At 45.3% G+C, this 16,389-nt stretch overlaps 2 protein-coding genes across 2 annotated transcripts in view; both read right to left on the reverse strand.

Annotated features, from left to right (window-relative positions):
• robo4 (roundabout, axon guidance receptor, homolog 4 (Drosophila)) overlaps window positions 1-929 on the reverse strand; it is a 28,910-nt gene extending 27,981 nt beyond the window's left edge. The window contains exon 1 of the mRNA XM_088939632.1: window positions 731-929. Coding sequence (XP_088795758.1) covers window positions 731-929 — 199 coding nt within the window. The remainder of the gene's footprint in view (window positions 1-730) is intronic.
• A 7,796-nt stretch (window positions 930-8,725) lies between these two features.
• On the reverse strand, window positions 8,726-16,333 carry tmem218 (transmembrane protein 218). The gene is made up of 4 exons (XM_088939903.1): window positions 16,209-16,333; window positions 14,084-14,246; window positions 13,290-13,392; window positions 8,726-10,482 (listed from the first exon to the last, which is right to left on the reverse strand). Exons 2-4 carry the CDS (start codon window positions 14,191-14,193, stop codon window positions 10,348-10,350), a joined length of 348 nt encoding a protein of 115 aa, XP_088796029.1. The 5' UTR covers window positions 14,194-14,246; window positions 16,209-16,333; the 3' UTR covers window positions 8,726-10,347.
• Between the last annotated feature and the right edge of the window lie 56 nt (window positions 16,334-16,389).

The raw sequence follows: 16,389 nt of genomic DNA on the forward strand, positions 1-16,389 counted from the left end.
TATCTTAAAATATGAAACTATCGTTCTTGAACCCTTAGTTCTGAGAATGAATAAAGGAGCATGACTACAGTGACACAGATATTTTTTATTAGAGCAAAGTTGGAAGATGCCTCTGGGGTCTTGTGCATCTAGACATCTAATTTATCTAATTGATTAAGCATTAAGTTGACCATCTATCAGTCCGAATGGGACATTCACCACTTCAGTTAAAAGTAAGGACTAAGAGATTAAAACTTCCTTTTATTCAAGATCGAAGTTGGCAAATGCCAACTAAGGCAAAGCTGTAAAACAAGAAAAAAATGATTATGCCTGTTATTAGATTGTATGATTTATAGATGACTGTTCTTTGTCATTTGGGTTAGGGCTGAGAGAAAGTTAAAAGCAGAGAAATACCAAAACAAGTTCGTTTGGAAAATAACGGATAGTGCCTGCTATCACTTACTAAATCCCCCAGTGATGTCTGAACCTTGAAACACAAACGCTTTGTAAACCTGATGGAAGTGAAGAACGGAGGACGCTTATCCAAGCATCAGATCTGTTTCTCCTGATTTGGTTCCTGGTGTCGGAACAAGTTGAGCCAGAACAGTGGTCACAACCCGCGATTATTTTGGAACAAGGATGCTCACGGTGACTGCTGGGTTGCAACACCCCTGTTCTTAGGACTGCCGACCAGTCGACGGCCCAGATGGGTCCACGAGTGGCCAAGTGCTGAGCCGTGCTCTGTACTCACCTTTCCTCCCGTGAGCCCTCAGGCGTGAGCGGAGAAGAGGCTGGGCCGGGCGCTGTCTGAGGCGCTCCCTGTCCTGCGTCCTGGGTCCTCTGGCCGGCGCCAGCTGGGGGAGACAGGTGCACTGGCATTGACACTGCCTAGAGCTCTCTGCCCAGGTGCAGAGAGACGTCACCCAGACCAGCAGCACGCCAACGTGCATCTTCAGCTACCTCTCTAGTGCTCTGCCGGGTTTCACTGCTTCTGCAAGCATTCCATCAACTTCCCAAAGACTTCGAACCTAAGAAGCAACGCCAAGCGCCCGTTCACTGACAACTCTTGTCCCTCCCTGTGCTAAATTATTTGGAGATTGTTACAAGGCATGTTTTTTTTTTATTCGACTGCTTTTGTGCTCTCCCTCCCTCCCTTTTTTTTCTCTTTTGCTCTCCCTCTCCCTCTCTCTCTCTCTCTCTCTCCCTCTCCCTCCTCTTTCCCTCGCTCTTTTCTCTTTTCCAAGTTGGGAAACAATGATTGAAAAACAAGTTTCAGGCACCATGCTGTGAGCCCAGCACAGGGCAGGGGAGTGAGAGTCCCTGTCTTCTCCAGCAACATCTGTGTCGCTCATTCTGCGTGGCGGAGAGAAAACAGGGCCGACGAGGGCCGATTTCCACCAGATCCTTTTAATTAACCCACTATCTGGGTGTTGCTTTAATCACATTCAGGCCGTATTCATCATTCTTTCGAGAGTTTGTCTGTAAGAATATCCAAACAGTACTTTTTTTTAAATTACTTGGAGTCCTTCTTGTCCTATAGAAGCAGGGGAATGTAAAGGAGGGTTTGCTACCCCCCCTCATCAAAATCTCCCACTACCCCCCACCCTTGCCTCTGCTTTAAACAGCACTGCTACAAAAAGGATGTCAGAGCTTTAGAGGATGTGTGTTTTCAAACAGAATTGACCGTCCCTGATAGCTTTAACTGCTTGTCTGCCAGGTTCTTTGTCAAAGGGCCTCTGGCTTTTGAGGAGAGGAAAAACAAAACAAAAAAAAGAAAAGGAAATGAAAGGAAGAAAAGAATGAAAGTGTCGTGAAACGGGATTGGTAGAGGGTGGGGGGGGGGGACGTGAGACTGAAACATTATCATTTGTCAAAGCGGAGACAATAAATTCTTAATGGTGACAATTACATTTATTGGGCTCCCTGCGTTTCGATTATCCCCTGGCAGAACTGCAGTTCCCCCTGATGCCCTGCAAGAAAGACAAAAAGAGCCTCCGTCCACAAAGGGTCCTTTTTCAGTTTCCCCTCCGTTCGTGGTGGAATTTCCCTGCCTCCCTGGCCCGGCGTCTCGCAGACGCGTCGGTCGAAACGCAATTAGCCCGAAGAAATTTGTAGCCACTTGCCTGCTCAGTGTGAGACTCATCCATCATCTTGGCTTTGGTTATAAAAAAAAAACAAAACAAAACAAAACAAAAAAAAACAACTTGTCTTGTACTCTCTGTCTCAGTGTTCAAGTTCCCTGTCCTGCTCTTTAGTAAAACCGTGATTAACAGAAGCAGCATGCTGGGTTTTACAGACACAACCTGATTTCTGTTCTTACCGCAAACAAGAGCGAGTGGACTAACTCTTCTTGCTGCTGCACTGAGTGACATGAAAGCTAAAGTGATGGAACAGATATACTTTCTTCTGGGGCCATCGCCCAACAGGAGATGGATCTGTAGAGAGCTATAGCAAGGTCTGATCCCCAAAACATCTCCTGGCTACAAAAAAAACAGTCATTTTTAGATGGGTTAAACCTACTATCGTGTAATCTTAGTAACGCAAAGAGCTTGTTCAACTGACTTTCAGGAAGGACTTGATCAGCTGTTCAGAAAATCTGGATTCTCAACACTGTGAAAGAAGATACAGGTTTTCCTAGACGTTTTCCTAGAAGCCTCTCTTTATCAAACAGCATCATTCTTACACAGTAGGAAGGGCTTGGGCCTTTTGCTTGCCAGGAGTCTTTTTGGAAGCAAAATGGATCTTTCAGATAAACTGTAAAGAAGCAAACTTCCCAAGTCTTTACAACATCATGTGCAAAACACAGTTTTATCGGAGGCTTTTTTAGCAGTCAAAATTTCAAAAATCTCTGGAAAAGCATTTGTGTAAATAGTACTTGTGGAGGCCCAGTCTCCTCTCTGTGTACCCTGAGGCAGGGCTTATACTGTACATCTTACTGCTGGGGACTCAGCGTCTAGATTTCACTCCAGCTGAGCTCTGAATTACCACTAAACTAAACACTGAATTGAACTAGTAATCTGCTTAATTGAGCCGTTAAGCTGTTAACTGCTGAAAAGCTGCAAATAATTTTAACAAGGGTGCAACATAAATTATTTGTTAACTGCAGCTCAGATGGCCTAAAAAAAACAGAAAACACTGTTCTAAGGACCAGGACCAGCCTGTTGTGTCTATCAATCTCCTCTCTGTGCAAGGTGGATGCTGCACATCAGTGGTGGTAGAGGGGAGTCCCCATCACACTCACTCCAAGGCCATTTTTTCCCAGAAGTCAGTTAACCTACAGTACCAGTATGTCTTTGGACTGTGGGAGGAAATCCCAGCCCCTGAGGGACACCCACACAAACACAGGGGGAACATACTAAACAAATGCAGACAGCACCCAGCACCCCAAGTCCAGAATTAAACCCAGGGCTGCAAAGCAGCTGTACTAGCCACCATGCTGCCTAGAAATTAGGTGAAAAAACAAAGTAAAAAGCAATCACTGTGTAATGTAGCTTTTAAGTGGTAAGAATGACAAGAAACTTGGTACCATGCCTGAACAAAATTTAAGTAAAAAGGGAGCACACCATTTACTGTAATTGACTATTTCAGTGAAATTTACTATTTCAATGAAAGATGTGCACGTAACCTTAATACAAATCACCAAAGACATAACATACTGTAGCTTTTATGTCAAACTGACCGGAGGCTCAGCATAAAAAGCCTAGAAAGTTACACGCAATCAACAGGTGTTTCCCTGTTTTCTCGGAGACAGAGCAACAAGCCGAGCGGCGCGCCAGACCTGACTGATCACGCCGCGGCTGCTTTCACGCATCAAAATCCTTATCACGGAAACAAAATTAGCAAAAGCGTTCCTATCAATTTGTAAACCCCCCTGCCTGCATGCATGTCACCCCCTGCCGGTGTGGGGCCGTGTACCCCCTGCCGAGGCGTGGAAGCCATTCGGACGGACGACTGGACCCCACTGGAGAGGTGAGGAGCCATGCTTCACTCCCCGAAGGGACAGCAGGCCCGAGCGGTGAGGGGCTATTGGGGAGCGCTCTGACCTCTAAATCGGGCCTTAATCTTCCCTGCAGGGGGACGGGCCTTCCCCTAATCCCCTCCTGGGCGGAGGGTAGAGGCCGCGGTGCTGCCGGGCTGGGATTTGTTCCCGGGTGAGCGAGGCACTGACAGCCCCCTCCGGCCCAACACAAAGGGGGTAATGGAGCAGGACCAGCCTGCAGTGAGAAAATCCACACTTCTCTCCCGCGTATTCAAGATGTATCGCCCTGGCAACCCCCACAGGCACACTGAGCACCACCGGCCGTCCCAGCTCCGGCAACGTAGTGGGGCAAATCAGAGTTTTTTAAGAACCCCCCCCCCCCACAGCTGGTGTTCTGAGCTCCCGCACAAGCTGTAGAAAACCGGCCACTTTCACTTTCACAACTACGCCATGAACGTTCTCAGAAGCACCGTACGGTTAGAGAGTTCCTCCCCTCAACGAATATAGCTGCAGATCAGCTCTTCTGCGCTCCTGTTTCTGCAGCAGAAAGTTCTGTAGCAAAACGATACACTGATGGATGAATGAATGAATGAATGAATGAGGAGTCTGTGATGGAGACGGCTTATAAAAAAAGAAATGAGCACGAGTTAGCAATGTTTTTTTTTTTCTGGGAGAAGTTTGAGCTTTCAGCTGTAGCTCTGCAATCTCATGATGAAACCCCCTATCTCCTCTGCCTGAGTGAAATCCAAAGATGGATCAGAGGATGTTTAGAGAGCACAACACTACAGGGTTAAAGGTTAAACTTGACACTGATAGATATTAGCTTCTGGGGTATCGGCAGCATCCAAAATCCCAATGAGCGGAAGAGCTACTGTGCTGCCTTCATGAGGCCTGCATGTGGACCATGAAAGGCCTCCATGCACATCTTACACCCTGGAAACCAGCAGGAGGCCCAGTTCATCTGGCCACCATGTTACACGAGTCCATCGCAGGGCTTCTCCTTGGATTTCTGGAGGTCTCTTGCCTCCGGAGGATGATGGGCGAAGGTATCCGGGTGCAGGAACCAGACAGGGGAGTGGGGGGATCAGGATTTCTGTGGGGAGGGCTCCCAGTCTGGGGGTGGTGGTAGTGGGGGGGGGGGGAATGGTATTGGTGGTGATGTCTCAAGCGGCTGGAGTAATGGGGGGGACGGACGGCAGGGATTCTGCTTGAGTGGGTCTCAATGGTGGGTCGGCTTGTTTAAGGAGAGCGAATCCCCCACCCAAGACACCATCCCCCACATCCTGCGCTGTGCGCACACACACACACCTCGCCCCTCGCCCCTCTCTATCTCCCTCTCCCTTTCTCTTTGTACACCCAGCTGGCTGCCCCACAAAGGCCCTCAGTTGTGCTTACCAATGAGCTCCTGTCCCTGAAGTCGCTTTGTTCTACCGATTTTCCCACTCCCTGGAGAGAGAGTTTGGAAATGAGAATTACGGGGAGAGAGAATGGTGTCCTGAATGTAGGACATTGAAAAATACAGTAGCATCTGCCAGAAATAAGAGGGGAAACTACGTCCTCTGATGCTGGGAAGAGTGAAATCTTGAACGGCAAGATACTGGGAGGGTCCTTTTCGGCATGTTGTTGGAGATAAGCAGCATTTTTTACCCAGTGGCCCATATTGCTGAGGGAACTTCTACAAGACCGATACCGACGGGGCGAGCTGAAAGAGATCAGCTATCCGTCGTTCCGTCACGTTCTCCAGAAAGACAAGAAAGTTACCAGAAAATTCTCCCCCAAAAAAAGGCGTTCAAAGAAACGTAAGGCCAACCAGTCGTTCAAAATCACACAAAGTTCCCTGCCCCTTCCGATGCTGATAAAGAAGACCTTCGGGGCTGGATTTCACACACCTCCAGCCAGGAGGTGAGAATGTCACTGTACACCAGCCTGAAACACTTCGCTTGCCGGGCTATTGCCAAGCTGTGTGCCACGCATCTCCTCTGTCATTATCTAAGCATGGCCCCGAGCTTAGATAACGCCAGATGAGTGCAGAAACCAAAAGAAAACATCAAAACATATGATCAAACAACGGGCTGTACAGTATATCCCCAAAATAATGGCCTCTGACCCCCTTCCTCCCTCGTTTCAGCCCAGATGCAATCTGAAGTGGGCTGCAGTGCAGAATGGCCTCTGTGTAGAGATCTGGGCCGGAACTAACAGGATTGGATTTGATTCATTAGTTTCCCTTTATTTTTCCTGGTTGGAATTTCACCACACGTCTTGCCAGCCTTCCCGATATTAATAGGGGGCTCGGCGGGTGAAGGGTGGGCGGGGAGGGAGGCGGAGGAGGGGTGTGAGTGTCTGTAACGGAGCTCTTTGCCCCCAAGGGCTTATTCCTCGGCGCTGAAGGTCCACTTCTCCCCTTCCTCCCTGTTCCACCGCACAGGAGTCAAGCAGGGGTGTGTGAACAGACACAAATCTCTCTGTCCTCTCTGTTGATTCGACACCAGGAAACCCCGAGCTCTCCTCCCACATGTGTTCTCTTTCAGGATCCTACCGAGAGTTTATAAACAGAAGAATGGACGTTCAAGAGGTGTCTGTAACATCATCATAATAATTCATAATAATTCCTGACATTTACATTATATTGTGCCAGTACTCTCCCCACACACCAGCTCTCAGTGGGGAGGAGAGCAGAGAGATGAAGCCGGTTCAGATTTGGGGATTATTAGGAGGCCGTGATTGGTAGAGGCCAGGAGGAAATCTGGCAAGGACACTGGGGTAACATTCCTACTCTTTCCGAGAAACGCCCTGAGATTTTTAAAGACCACAGAGAGTCAGGACCTCAGTTTTACAGCTTTTCCAAAGGACGTAGTCTTTTTTTTTACAGTATAGTGTCCCCCTCGCTATACTGGGGCAGTAGGACCCACACAGACCGCAGGTGGTCCCAAGAGCACCTCTTCCAGCGGAAACATGTCTCAGATTTATCAAATAAGTTTATCTCTTTTTGCTGGGGCCCTTGGTTCAACTCCAAACCTGGGGTGCTATCTGTGTGGAGTTTGTATGTTCTCCCTGTGTTCGTGTGGGTTTTCACTGGGTCCTCCTGTTTCTTCCCACAGTCCACGACATGCTGGTAGTTTAAATGGCTTCTGGGAAAATTGGGCCTGGTATGAGTGCGTGTGCCCTGCATTGGACTGGCGTCCTGTCTAGGGTGTACCCTGCTTCGTGGCTGTCGCTTGCCGGCTTAGTCTCCGGCTCCCCCTCCACCTTGAATTGGATGAAACGGTTAGAAAATGGATGTATGGATGAATAGTATCTCCTCTCGATCTCCTCTAACTTTGTAGTATGTGGGAGAGTTATGCAGTCTTTCACATGAGGTGCTCTCGGTTCAGTGAAATAATTAACATTTCAATGCAGCAAAGTAAAGATGCAATTAAACTGTTTCCAACCTCGTCAGCTCCAGCAGTGCACAGGCTGTGTCTGGGGTAAATCAGCTGCACTCTCATTTTCATCCCCCGTGTCTTGTGAGGACCCTCTCTTCATTGTCTCCTGCAACAGTGCTGCACCGCTCTGCCAGACCAGCAGCACCACTCACATCGAGAACGCCACAGTATTACTCACGCCGGCTCCCAGCGCTCGAAACCCTTCTGGGATCGGTCTCCAGCCAGACATTCACAAGCTTCAGAAATACTCCACAACACGGCGCTACAGATTTGTCATAAAATAATAAATGCGACTCTATCGGTGTTTTGGGCATTCGAACGAGGACAGCAAACGTTAATCTGACTTTGTCCCTTGAACTAAGAGCCGGGACTGTTCTGTGTTCTTTGTACAATTTTAGATGACCTGTTGAAGCACCTCTGTTCGTGGTGAAATGGGCAAATCAGACCACCATCTTTGATCTGATTTTGAAAAACAAATCAGGGCCACTAGGCTAGACGTCCTCGGCAGTGAGGCTCAATGTATAGCTTTTTTTTTCTCTAACAAAGGTCAACCAGTTGTTCAAAATTCGGAAAAAAAGCAACAGATAGATTTATCCTTCTGCAGTGGCACCATGAGATGAACAATGTCAATTTCAAATCTTTGTGATATTCTTAGGAAATTAAGCATGATTAGAAACTCTTTAAACCTTTAAGTCAAACTATGTTAAGAAAGGATTGTTTTAACTACATGTTGTTGCCGTCAAACAAAAAGTATGAAACGTTTTTTTTTTTTCTGGGCCAGCATGTGAGCATCAGCTTAGCTACCAGGTGTTACAAGTCCTGTCCACTGGGGTTTTCATTTTTGCACAGGTACACTTTGAAAGTCATATCTTAATGGAAATAAGGAGGAAAGTAAATTCTGAACAAAGTAATAATAGTTCTTTGATCACTTGTTTAGAAAGGTTTTTTTTTGGAATAACAAAAGACCTTGGTTTTAGTATTGAAAATTTAATGAGAAATTGTTTCCAATACCTTTATAAATCAATGTGAGTTTAATGACTTTATTGTAGTAACTAAATATTTATCTTAAAGCACAAACCACCAAGTGGTCTAACATTGGAGATGTGTGAGACCTTTTTTTTAAAGAATGTGAGTTTACTGTGAAAATATTGATTTTCCTCATTATTGATTTACAATAAGTTCCTTTTAATAGGGGACACCATTTTAAATCTAAAGAAAACATGACAATTTGAAACTAATGTCAGCAATACAATTTAGTAACAGTTCTGAAAGGAAAAAATAATTTTGAAGCATTTTACAACGCTAAATCTGCTAACTTACTTTTAACAGTAAGAGACAACACAAGTGTAGAAAAACAATTTATTTGGGAACTTCAAGACCCTTTTTTACTTTTGACATCTATGAGAAAATTCAGGAAATGCAGAAGCTGCTGATACTGTAAGTCACGAGTTGGTAGACAGCTTGTAACAGTCATTCTATTCCATTAATCATCTTAAGAGCTTCTGCAAAAACATGCTGGTTTTTATTTAGAAAGTGATGCAGAGCCCAAGGTTTTCAAAAAGGATGGTGGGTTTGCAGAATGTGTAAAATTTCTGCTGAGCTTAATCAGCAGCAACTTGTGGAAAGAAACAAAACAGCACAGATGTATTGCTGCCCTCTACCAGATCTTTGGAGAATTGCTTTCAGTGCTGAAGTTTGCTGCACAAAACCAGCATGGCATAAACACCACTTCTACAACAACCTCAGAACAGGGATGACAGCTCCCGGCTTCAAAAGCTATAGGAGTCCTCTGTTCTTAATTTAAACTGAGCGTAATTTGTCGATTGGACAAATTATTGGCCAAATATATCAAATCACTGCTCTCCAGTTTGTAATAAGTTGGTAATTGAAAAATATCTCTAATAACTGCAGTATTCAGGACTTTTCAGAACTGGAGCTGTCCATCTCTGATTTAGATCTTCCCACGTGATCAACGATCAATATAAAACATGTTACATACAGTACTTAATACTAAAATATAATTCAAAACAATATTACAAAGGAGAATATATACATATCGATACAAACTTATAAGTAGTTGTGAGCAATAATACAACGTTGCTCTGACTTAAAAACAGTGACTTTTTATAACATCAGCTGCCCAGATCAAGGAAGAACTGTGATGTAAGTTCTTGTAAGATGGACAGACACAGTGTAAAAAAGAAAGGTTCCCCAGAACAGTAACATTCAAGTGTCATAAAACAAGCATTCAATTAAAGATGCAAATGGACTCAAACCCCCTAAAATACCATGCCCATGAGATGTACATATACCTGAAGGTGTGGTCTTCTGTGAAACAAGATTTGTGGCCCACAGAATGGATGTTGACTATCGATATACAAGTTGCAAATTCATGTGTGTACTGAATATCCATTAACCAAACCGCTACAGAGGGTCATTATTAAGTAGACCAGGGGTGGCTAGCCCTAGTCATTGATGGACTCAAACCAGCAGGTCAGCCTTAGAACAACTTGTAAAAACTTGGAACACGTTCATTTCTGATCAAATTAGTAAAATTTGGGTTCAGTCAGGTCAGGAATGTCTAAAACCCAGCCCTGGAAACCTAAAAGGTGTTGGTATTTTCATCGTAAATCACATAATACACAAAAACTCAGAGTTCTAGAAAGTATACCTGCTTGACGCATTTTTCTCCAGTAAAATACAACAACCATACAACAACGCGTCACTGGCGCCTAACAGCGTGCGTCTGGATCCATGTGGGGAGACTGCAGCTTCGATGTTCATTTGCAAAAGCTGCATCACACCTGGGATCTCCTGCCATCATGTGGGGAGATCACCAGGGAGTGTGGAGATCTCATAGCGTTCAAACCAGTCAAGGGAGGGGGCAGGGTTCTCCTCTGACTTGCACATAGACCCTGGGATTTCCTCTCGGAGGAGTCTGTCTCCGGCTCCGCCTGGGGGCTGACGCTAGTTCGTCCTCAGAGGCTTGGCGTACACAGGCTGCAGGAGGAGCAGAGGCAGCAGCAGGAAGAGGCTGGCCAAGAACACGACGCTGACCAGCGAAAGGAGGACATAGCGGCCGATGAAGAAGGTGTCCACAATCTGCAAAAGAAGAAGAACCGGCCGTCGCTTGTTCAAACAATTCGCCCTTTAAAAACGCAGATCTTGAAAATGCCTACCTGTATGCCAAGTCACTACAATAATACTGTAGTTAGCACTGGTAATCTAAAAATATCCCGAGTATATGTGGAGGGAATATTATGTAACACTTCCAATCAACCAAATAATATTTAGAAGAGTTATGAAACATTTTTGTTTTATTTCGTTTTCAGAATGCCTGAGGGCACGTTGAACAGTAAATCCTGGGGTTTTCCCGAGACTCGCCCACAGTGTTATTATGCAGGTTTTCATCTCGGCCAACCAGAATCATTTCTCTCTGTGTCACAGCTTCATAGATACCAGTCAAGGCATTTACAGGGACAATACTGTATCTTGTCAATTTTCTCCCCTCGTTTGAGGGAGTTGCAGATTTACTCCACCAGGTGTCAGACGTAAACCTCTGAGAAAACCAGGTTTTCGAAGTAGTAACACTATGAATTTCTGCTTCTGCTTCATTTCTACAGAGATGTAAATAAATAGCCATTGCCAGGATAGGACCCTGAATTGGATGAAGCAAAATAGAAAGTGGGTGGATTAACCAATAGATTCCAATATTACAAAATATAATAGAGAAAAGAAGCTTATTAAAGTGAGTGTTTTAAATGAGATGAAGCTAGCCTTTCAACAAACACCACTGTGAGAGTGCAGCGTATGTATCAAAACAATTAAGCACGCCACAATTCTAGGTCTACTATTTACTCCTACACATGATACACTTGCATAGAATGGAACATAATAAGACAAAACAGTGCTGGAAACCGATGGAAGAGGTCAGCTTCCCAGAGGAGCTTCCCAGAGGAGCTGACGGGAAAGAGATACATTTTGCACGGAAGAAATTTTAACTTCACCTTTTGTTACGAACATTTTCGGATGCTCCCAGTTCTAACGTTCCCAATAAATGAGGCCGGAGGCAAAACAAAACCTAAAAAACAACGGAGCTGCACAGCTCCTCTCTTTACAGTCATCGGAAAAGAGCATTTTGCAAGCATGTCCTGAGCTACCAGGCTCAGGCAGCTGGGGGCGCCAGTTCTACACGTCTCAGAGTTCTGCAGGGACGGGGGTGGCGGCAGATCCGATAGTCTTAAGAAGATGCAGCAAGCGAAGGTGAAACCTGGACAGTTGTTGTTTTTGCCGTGTTGCCTGTTAAAAGAAACGAGCTGAGGGAACGGGGGAGAATGCTAACCTGGTCCCCCAAAGGCCTGGGCCAACACGTGACCAGGAGGCCATGAGACAGACATCTAACACCGCAGCTGACTGAGGAAAGGGGAGGGGGGGGGTCTCCTGTGGATGCGATGTTCTCTCGTTTAACGCATCTCACTTTTTAATTAGCCAATTAGCCGGCCAGCGAAGCACAGAGCTGGGGCCATGTATTATTAATGTGGCATCGAGCGCCGTGCTCAGGGCCCCGGTCTGGGGCCTGACTAATTGGCACTGTGATATTTTGCCTTTGTTTAACAGGGAGAGGTTAGCCGCAGCTCGCTCTCCAGCAGACAGTTGTTAAAGGTCTCTCAGAGCGTTTGGGAGAGTTGTTTTGCGGTGACCGTGTTCAGGTTAAACTTAAAACAACACCAATACCTGAATAGATGTTTTGCCCACTCGTATGTAATCCAAGCGTGTGTGTTTAACAAGCTGACTCAAAACAACCCATAATTCATCCTGACAGCTGATTCAGAAACAAATACGTTTTATCAGTATTCACACCATGACATCACTGAACACATTTCTTCACTTGGAAGGTGTGGTATTGTCCTGTATTCCAGGAATTACATAATTACAGGAAACTACATATAAAGTCGTTTTTTTTTTAATTAAGCTGTCTGCACATCATGAAGCATTCTGCAATGGTACTGCAGCCACAAACAGTGAGAGAAGATGTTCTGACTTTTGCTGTGAGGTCAATTACCCTACACATATGTCAGAGTCAATTCTTTCAACATGCAGCTGCCCATTAAAAGTTTGCAAATGTATTCAGAAACACCAAATGCTTATTTACAATGCAGTATGTTTTTATGTTGCTAGATACAAAACGGATTCTTCTGAAATGCAAATACTAGAAAAATAATATCACAACACTGATTTGAACATCACTGTAAAGTACACGGTCATCTATAAGATTTCAGAAGTATTCTGTTAGACTTAAGATTTTAAATTGAAAGTTGTTCCGCTAACTTCAGGGGAATAAAGAAAGCACAGTTTAGAAAACCAAAACAGTAGCAAGCTTTTTTTCCCCCACCTCTGGGAGAAAAACGTGGTGAATCTGCCCTGTTCTCTTGGCAGACGCTGGACAGAGGAGAATAATGTCTGTGTTTGTGCAGCACTGCTGTGCTGGACTGGAGGTGGTACTGGCATGTCAGTATTTCTCCTGCAGGGGGACCACTGCGCTCTGAGAGGCGCTTTTGGACCTTGTTCACTAACAGGTGAAAACAAAGCTTCGGAGGAGATGGGAAGTAAGGAAAAGAGCTTTAGATTAAACCTGTCCAAACGAAAGGAAAACTAAGTGAAGACTGTCATCCTATATCTTACACAAGTAATACACATAAGATGTGTAATGATGAAAGAAATCTGTTTTCCCTGATAAAAGTTCAATATATATCCATACGTAATTCTTTTGTACAATAAGAACCATTAACTGTGCATCTCTCAGAGTTGAGAACAACTTTAAATGGGTTTTTCTGTGCACTTTATTTGAAAAGGGAGGCTATCAGAGCAACAGAAAGATTTAAAAAAGAGTTACGACTGCGTAAACGTACCTCCACTTCTTTGACGGGAGAAGGGCTCTCTGAGGCTCGAGGGAAGAAGACGAGGGTGAGAGTGATGATCAAAGCAAGGAGAAACACCGGGACGACAGATAACCTGGGGAGAAGGTGGAGCAGGATGCTGATGTCATTTTCAGCCAGCTGTGACTTTTCCTGCAACCCACAATACTGCAAAGTGTGTCCTGTATGATTAAAGACTCCAGATTTTTGCATCTCTGGGTTGCTCAGGTTACTGCATTGATACCTACTATCTGATGCCAGACATGCAGGCAGTTAGTAATTTGCATTAGATAAATAAACTAAAGCAGATGCATTTGTGTGCATTTCATCGACCTGTATAACAGTGCAGAGTTACAATGTCTTACTGGTACTGAAAGGTTTAGAAGTTAAGAACGTGTCTTAAAGTAAATTTCACAACAAGACCAATGACGCTGTGTGCAGCTGAAAGGCAGCTCTGTGCTAGAATGGCAAGAACGGGCCAACTGGAAGCTCAATATTTCTAGATCTCCTTTTGGAAATATTTTCTTTTTTTTCAAAAAATAAAACAAAGGCAGTTATTCAAGTAAAATCACAACAAAAGCCGAAAGGGCATGAGTGCGAAACCGAACAGGCCCGCCCTCTTCAGTTGGAGTTTGGTGGTACTGGGTTTGACGGTGTCCTGGACTGGAGAAAAAGAAATAGAGAGTAGAAATGAAAAACCCTGCCAAGGAAGCCGTCATCGCTTCGGAATCAACCTCAGTCAGGCCTTCGCAATGACTGGATTTCAGCTCGGGAAGCACCTACAGTACCTGGCAGGCCCAGACGCCCTCGAGAGCAGGAGGCACAGCGCCAGGGCCACAGTCCAGGTGAGGGCGAGGAGGAAAACGCCAGTGCCGGCTCCCAGAACTGTTCCTGCCATCCTCTCATGCAGCAGGGTTACAGGGACATGAGCTCAGGCGGGAAATCCTGCGACTGCAGCACAAAAGAGCTGTCTCACACTGGTGCGGGCCTTTACAATTGTACAGCACTGTGACAAACGGTTCGTATCATTTCGCTCTCTCACTTTCATGCTAATAATAACATGTACAGGAGAGGAGTTTATTGCCATACTGTAGGTACGTGGGGATTTTTATTTGTGCTGATCTCTCATGACACGCACAGCACAACAGACGACAACACACAAAGGGGACAGTACATTACAAACCTAATGAATAGTAACTACCCGAACAGTAAATATGCTGAAAGGAGAAGAAAAGAAACGCAACGTTTCGGCTGTGGAGCCTTCTTCAGGTGTGGTTCAGGTGTGTGTCGGGTCCTCCACACCCGAAGGAGGCTCCACAGCCGAAACGTTGTGTTTCTATTCTTCTCTTTTCAGCCTGGAATAAACCTGTACTTGTTCCTTTGCAGCCTACGCCTGCTGACGCAGCTCCCTACTTGAACAATAACTATGTTGTGTGGACAATGAATATGCACTGTACAGCAGCAGTGAGAAACACACATGGTAGACCATGCACGGACTGTACAGTACAGATGTGCACTGAGTAATCATTGTGTTATAGCTAACCGAACACTGTGGTAACAGCCAAGGGCTGTGTCCTGTGAGACAATGCAGAGTGAGCATGAAGAAAGGTGTGAGTTAGATTAGTGATGGTGTCCTCGGCTAAAATAGAAATAGCTTGTTGCTTTAGTGTAAGAATCCATTCTGAACAACAACAAATGAGGAACTCGGGGCAAAGTGAAGGAATCTTGCCGGGTGATACCATGATCCTGCTGCTCATATTCAGCTGTATATACACACACACACGCAAAAGCAAGATGGCAAGATGATTTTGAATGCCTGAGATCACCTCTTTTGAAATCGGGGTACCTGCAACCTCGACCCCCTCATGGTAATTGTGTGCGACAATGACGCGCACCAGCGCATGGTTTGCGCCAGAGAATTGCATACAGGTGGGAAAGTGTTACAGTATGTAACGGGTGTTTTAAAATAATAAACTTGTTTTCTTCTTCTTCTTCTTCTTCTTCTTCTTCCGTGCTTTTGTGCTCAGTCCCTCTTCAATGCTTTTATCATTATCAGTCACTGTGACTCCTCGTGGAAGAGCCGAGACTTTGGGTGGAAAAAGAGTAATAAAATGTTTTGTCGCAGTTTCCCCACTAAATTTCCACTTACTGCGGACGTACAGTAGATGACAACAACAGGAAAATTCGGACATTAGGTCAACTGAATTAAAGGCATCAGGGTGAATATTTATTTGTACTTACGGTTAGTGGAGAACTGTCAGCTAAGTACTAAACTAAACAGTCCGCGGGATAAATAACGGCGAATTTCAATCACCGTTCCCTTGTCTCGACGGCAGTTTGAGCTCGGTGATGTTCAAAATGTACAAAAACACGCAGGAGAACTGGGTAAAACCACCGTAAGGCGCTAAAAACTCTTGTAAAGATCGGGCATATTTAACATAGCCTATCTACGGGATTTTCTTTTTAATTCCAGAGTTACAAACCCTTTCAAGACACCGTTTCTGCAGACAATAAGATATATCCACTTTGCACAGACAAAAAGCATACCGTACCCACACTGCGTTCAGCGCCGACTACAGCCGAAGTCAATTTCTTCCCTGCAAACTAAAGTAAAAACGAACTACTGCACTACGTGTCGGACAGTGCGATGCGAGATTATGATTTTCTTGCATGAAACGGCAAATCGGGTAACGTTAGCTACGTGTTTAACCCTCCTGCTCGCAGTCGAGGTCTGTCATGAACTGACACCACCGAGACGAGGCAATCAGCCTGACGCAGCCTTCTCGCTGCGATTGCAATCTACGCACCGATGCAAAATTTGAAAAGAAAAAAATAGACAGATCTAATGCTCGGCAATGCAGCTCGGTATGTTGAAATGCACTTTTTCTTGCGCATCTAGCAGCATGAGGTTACCTGATCCTCTCGACAGGGCAAGCGAAGCTTTCCTCGGCTCCCCTGGCAACCGACGCTTCTGCACATCAGCTCCTGCCAGACCCAAACCGAACCTTGCCGGAAGCGACGCGCCACTCTCGGAAGCCGATGCGGAAGCGCTCGGTCTGTCGGGAAATGTAGTTTTCCTGCAAACGCGTCGGGC

Source organism: Atractosteus spatula, chromosome 22, assembly GCF_055471065.1.
Source record: "Atractosteus spatula isolate fAtrSpa1 chromosome 22, fAtrSpa1.hap1, whole genome shotgun sequence".
NCBI classification, from domain to species: Eukaryota; Metazoa; Chordata; class Actinopteri; order Semionotiformes; family Lepisosteidae; genus Atractosteus; species Atractosteus spatula.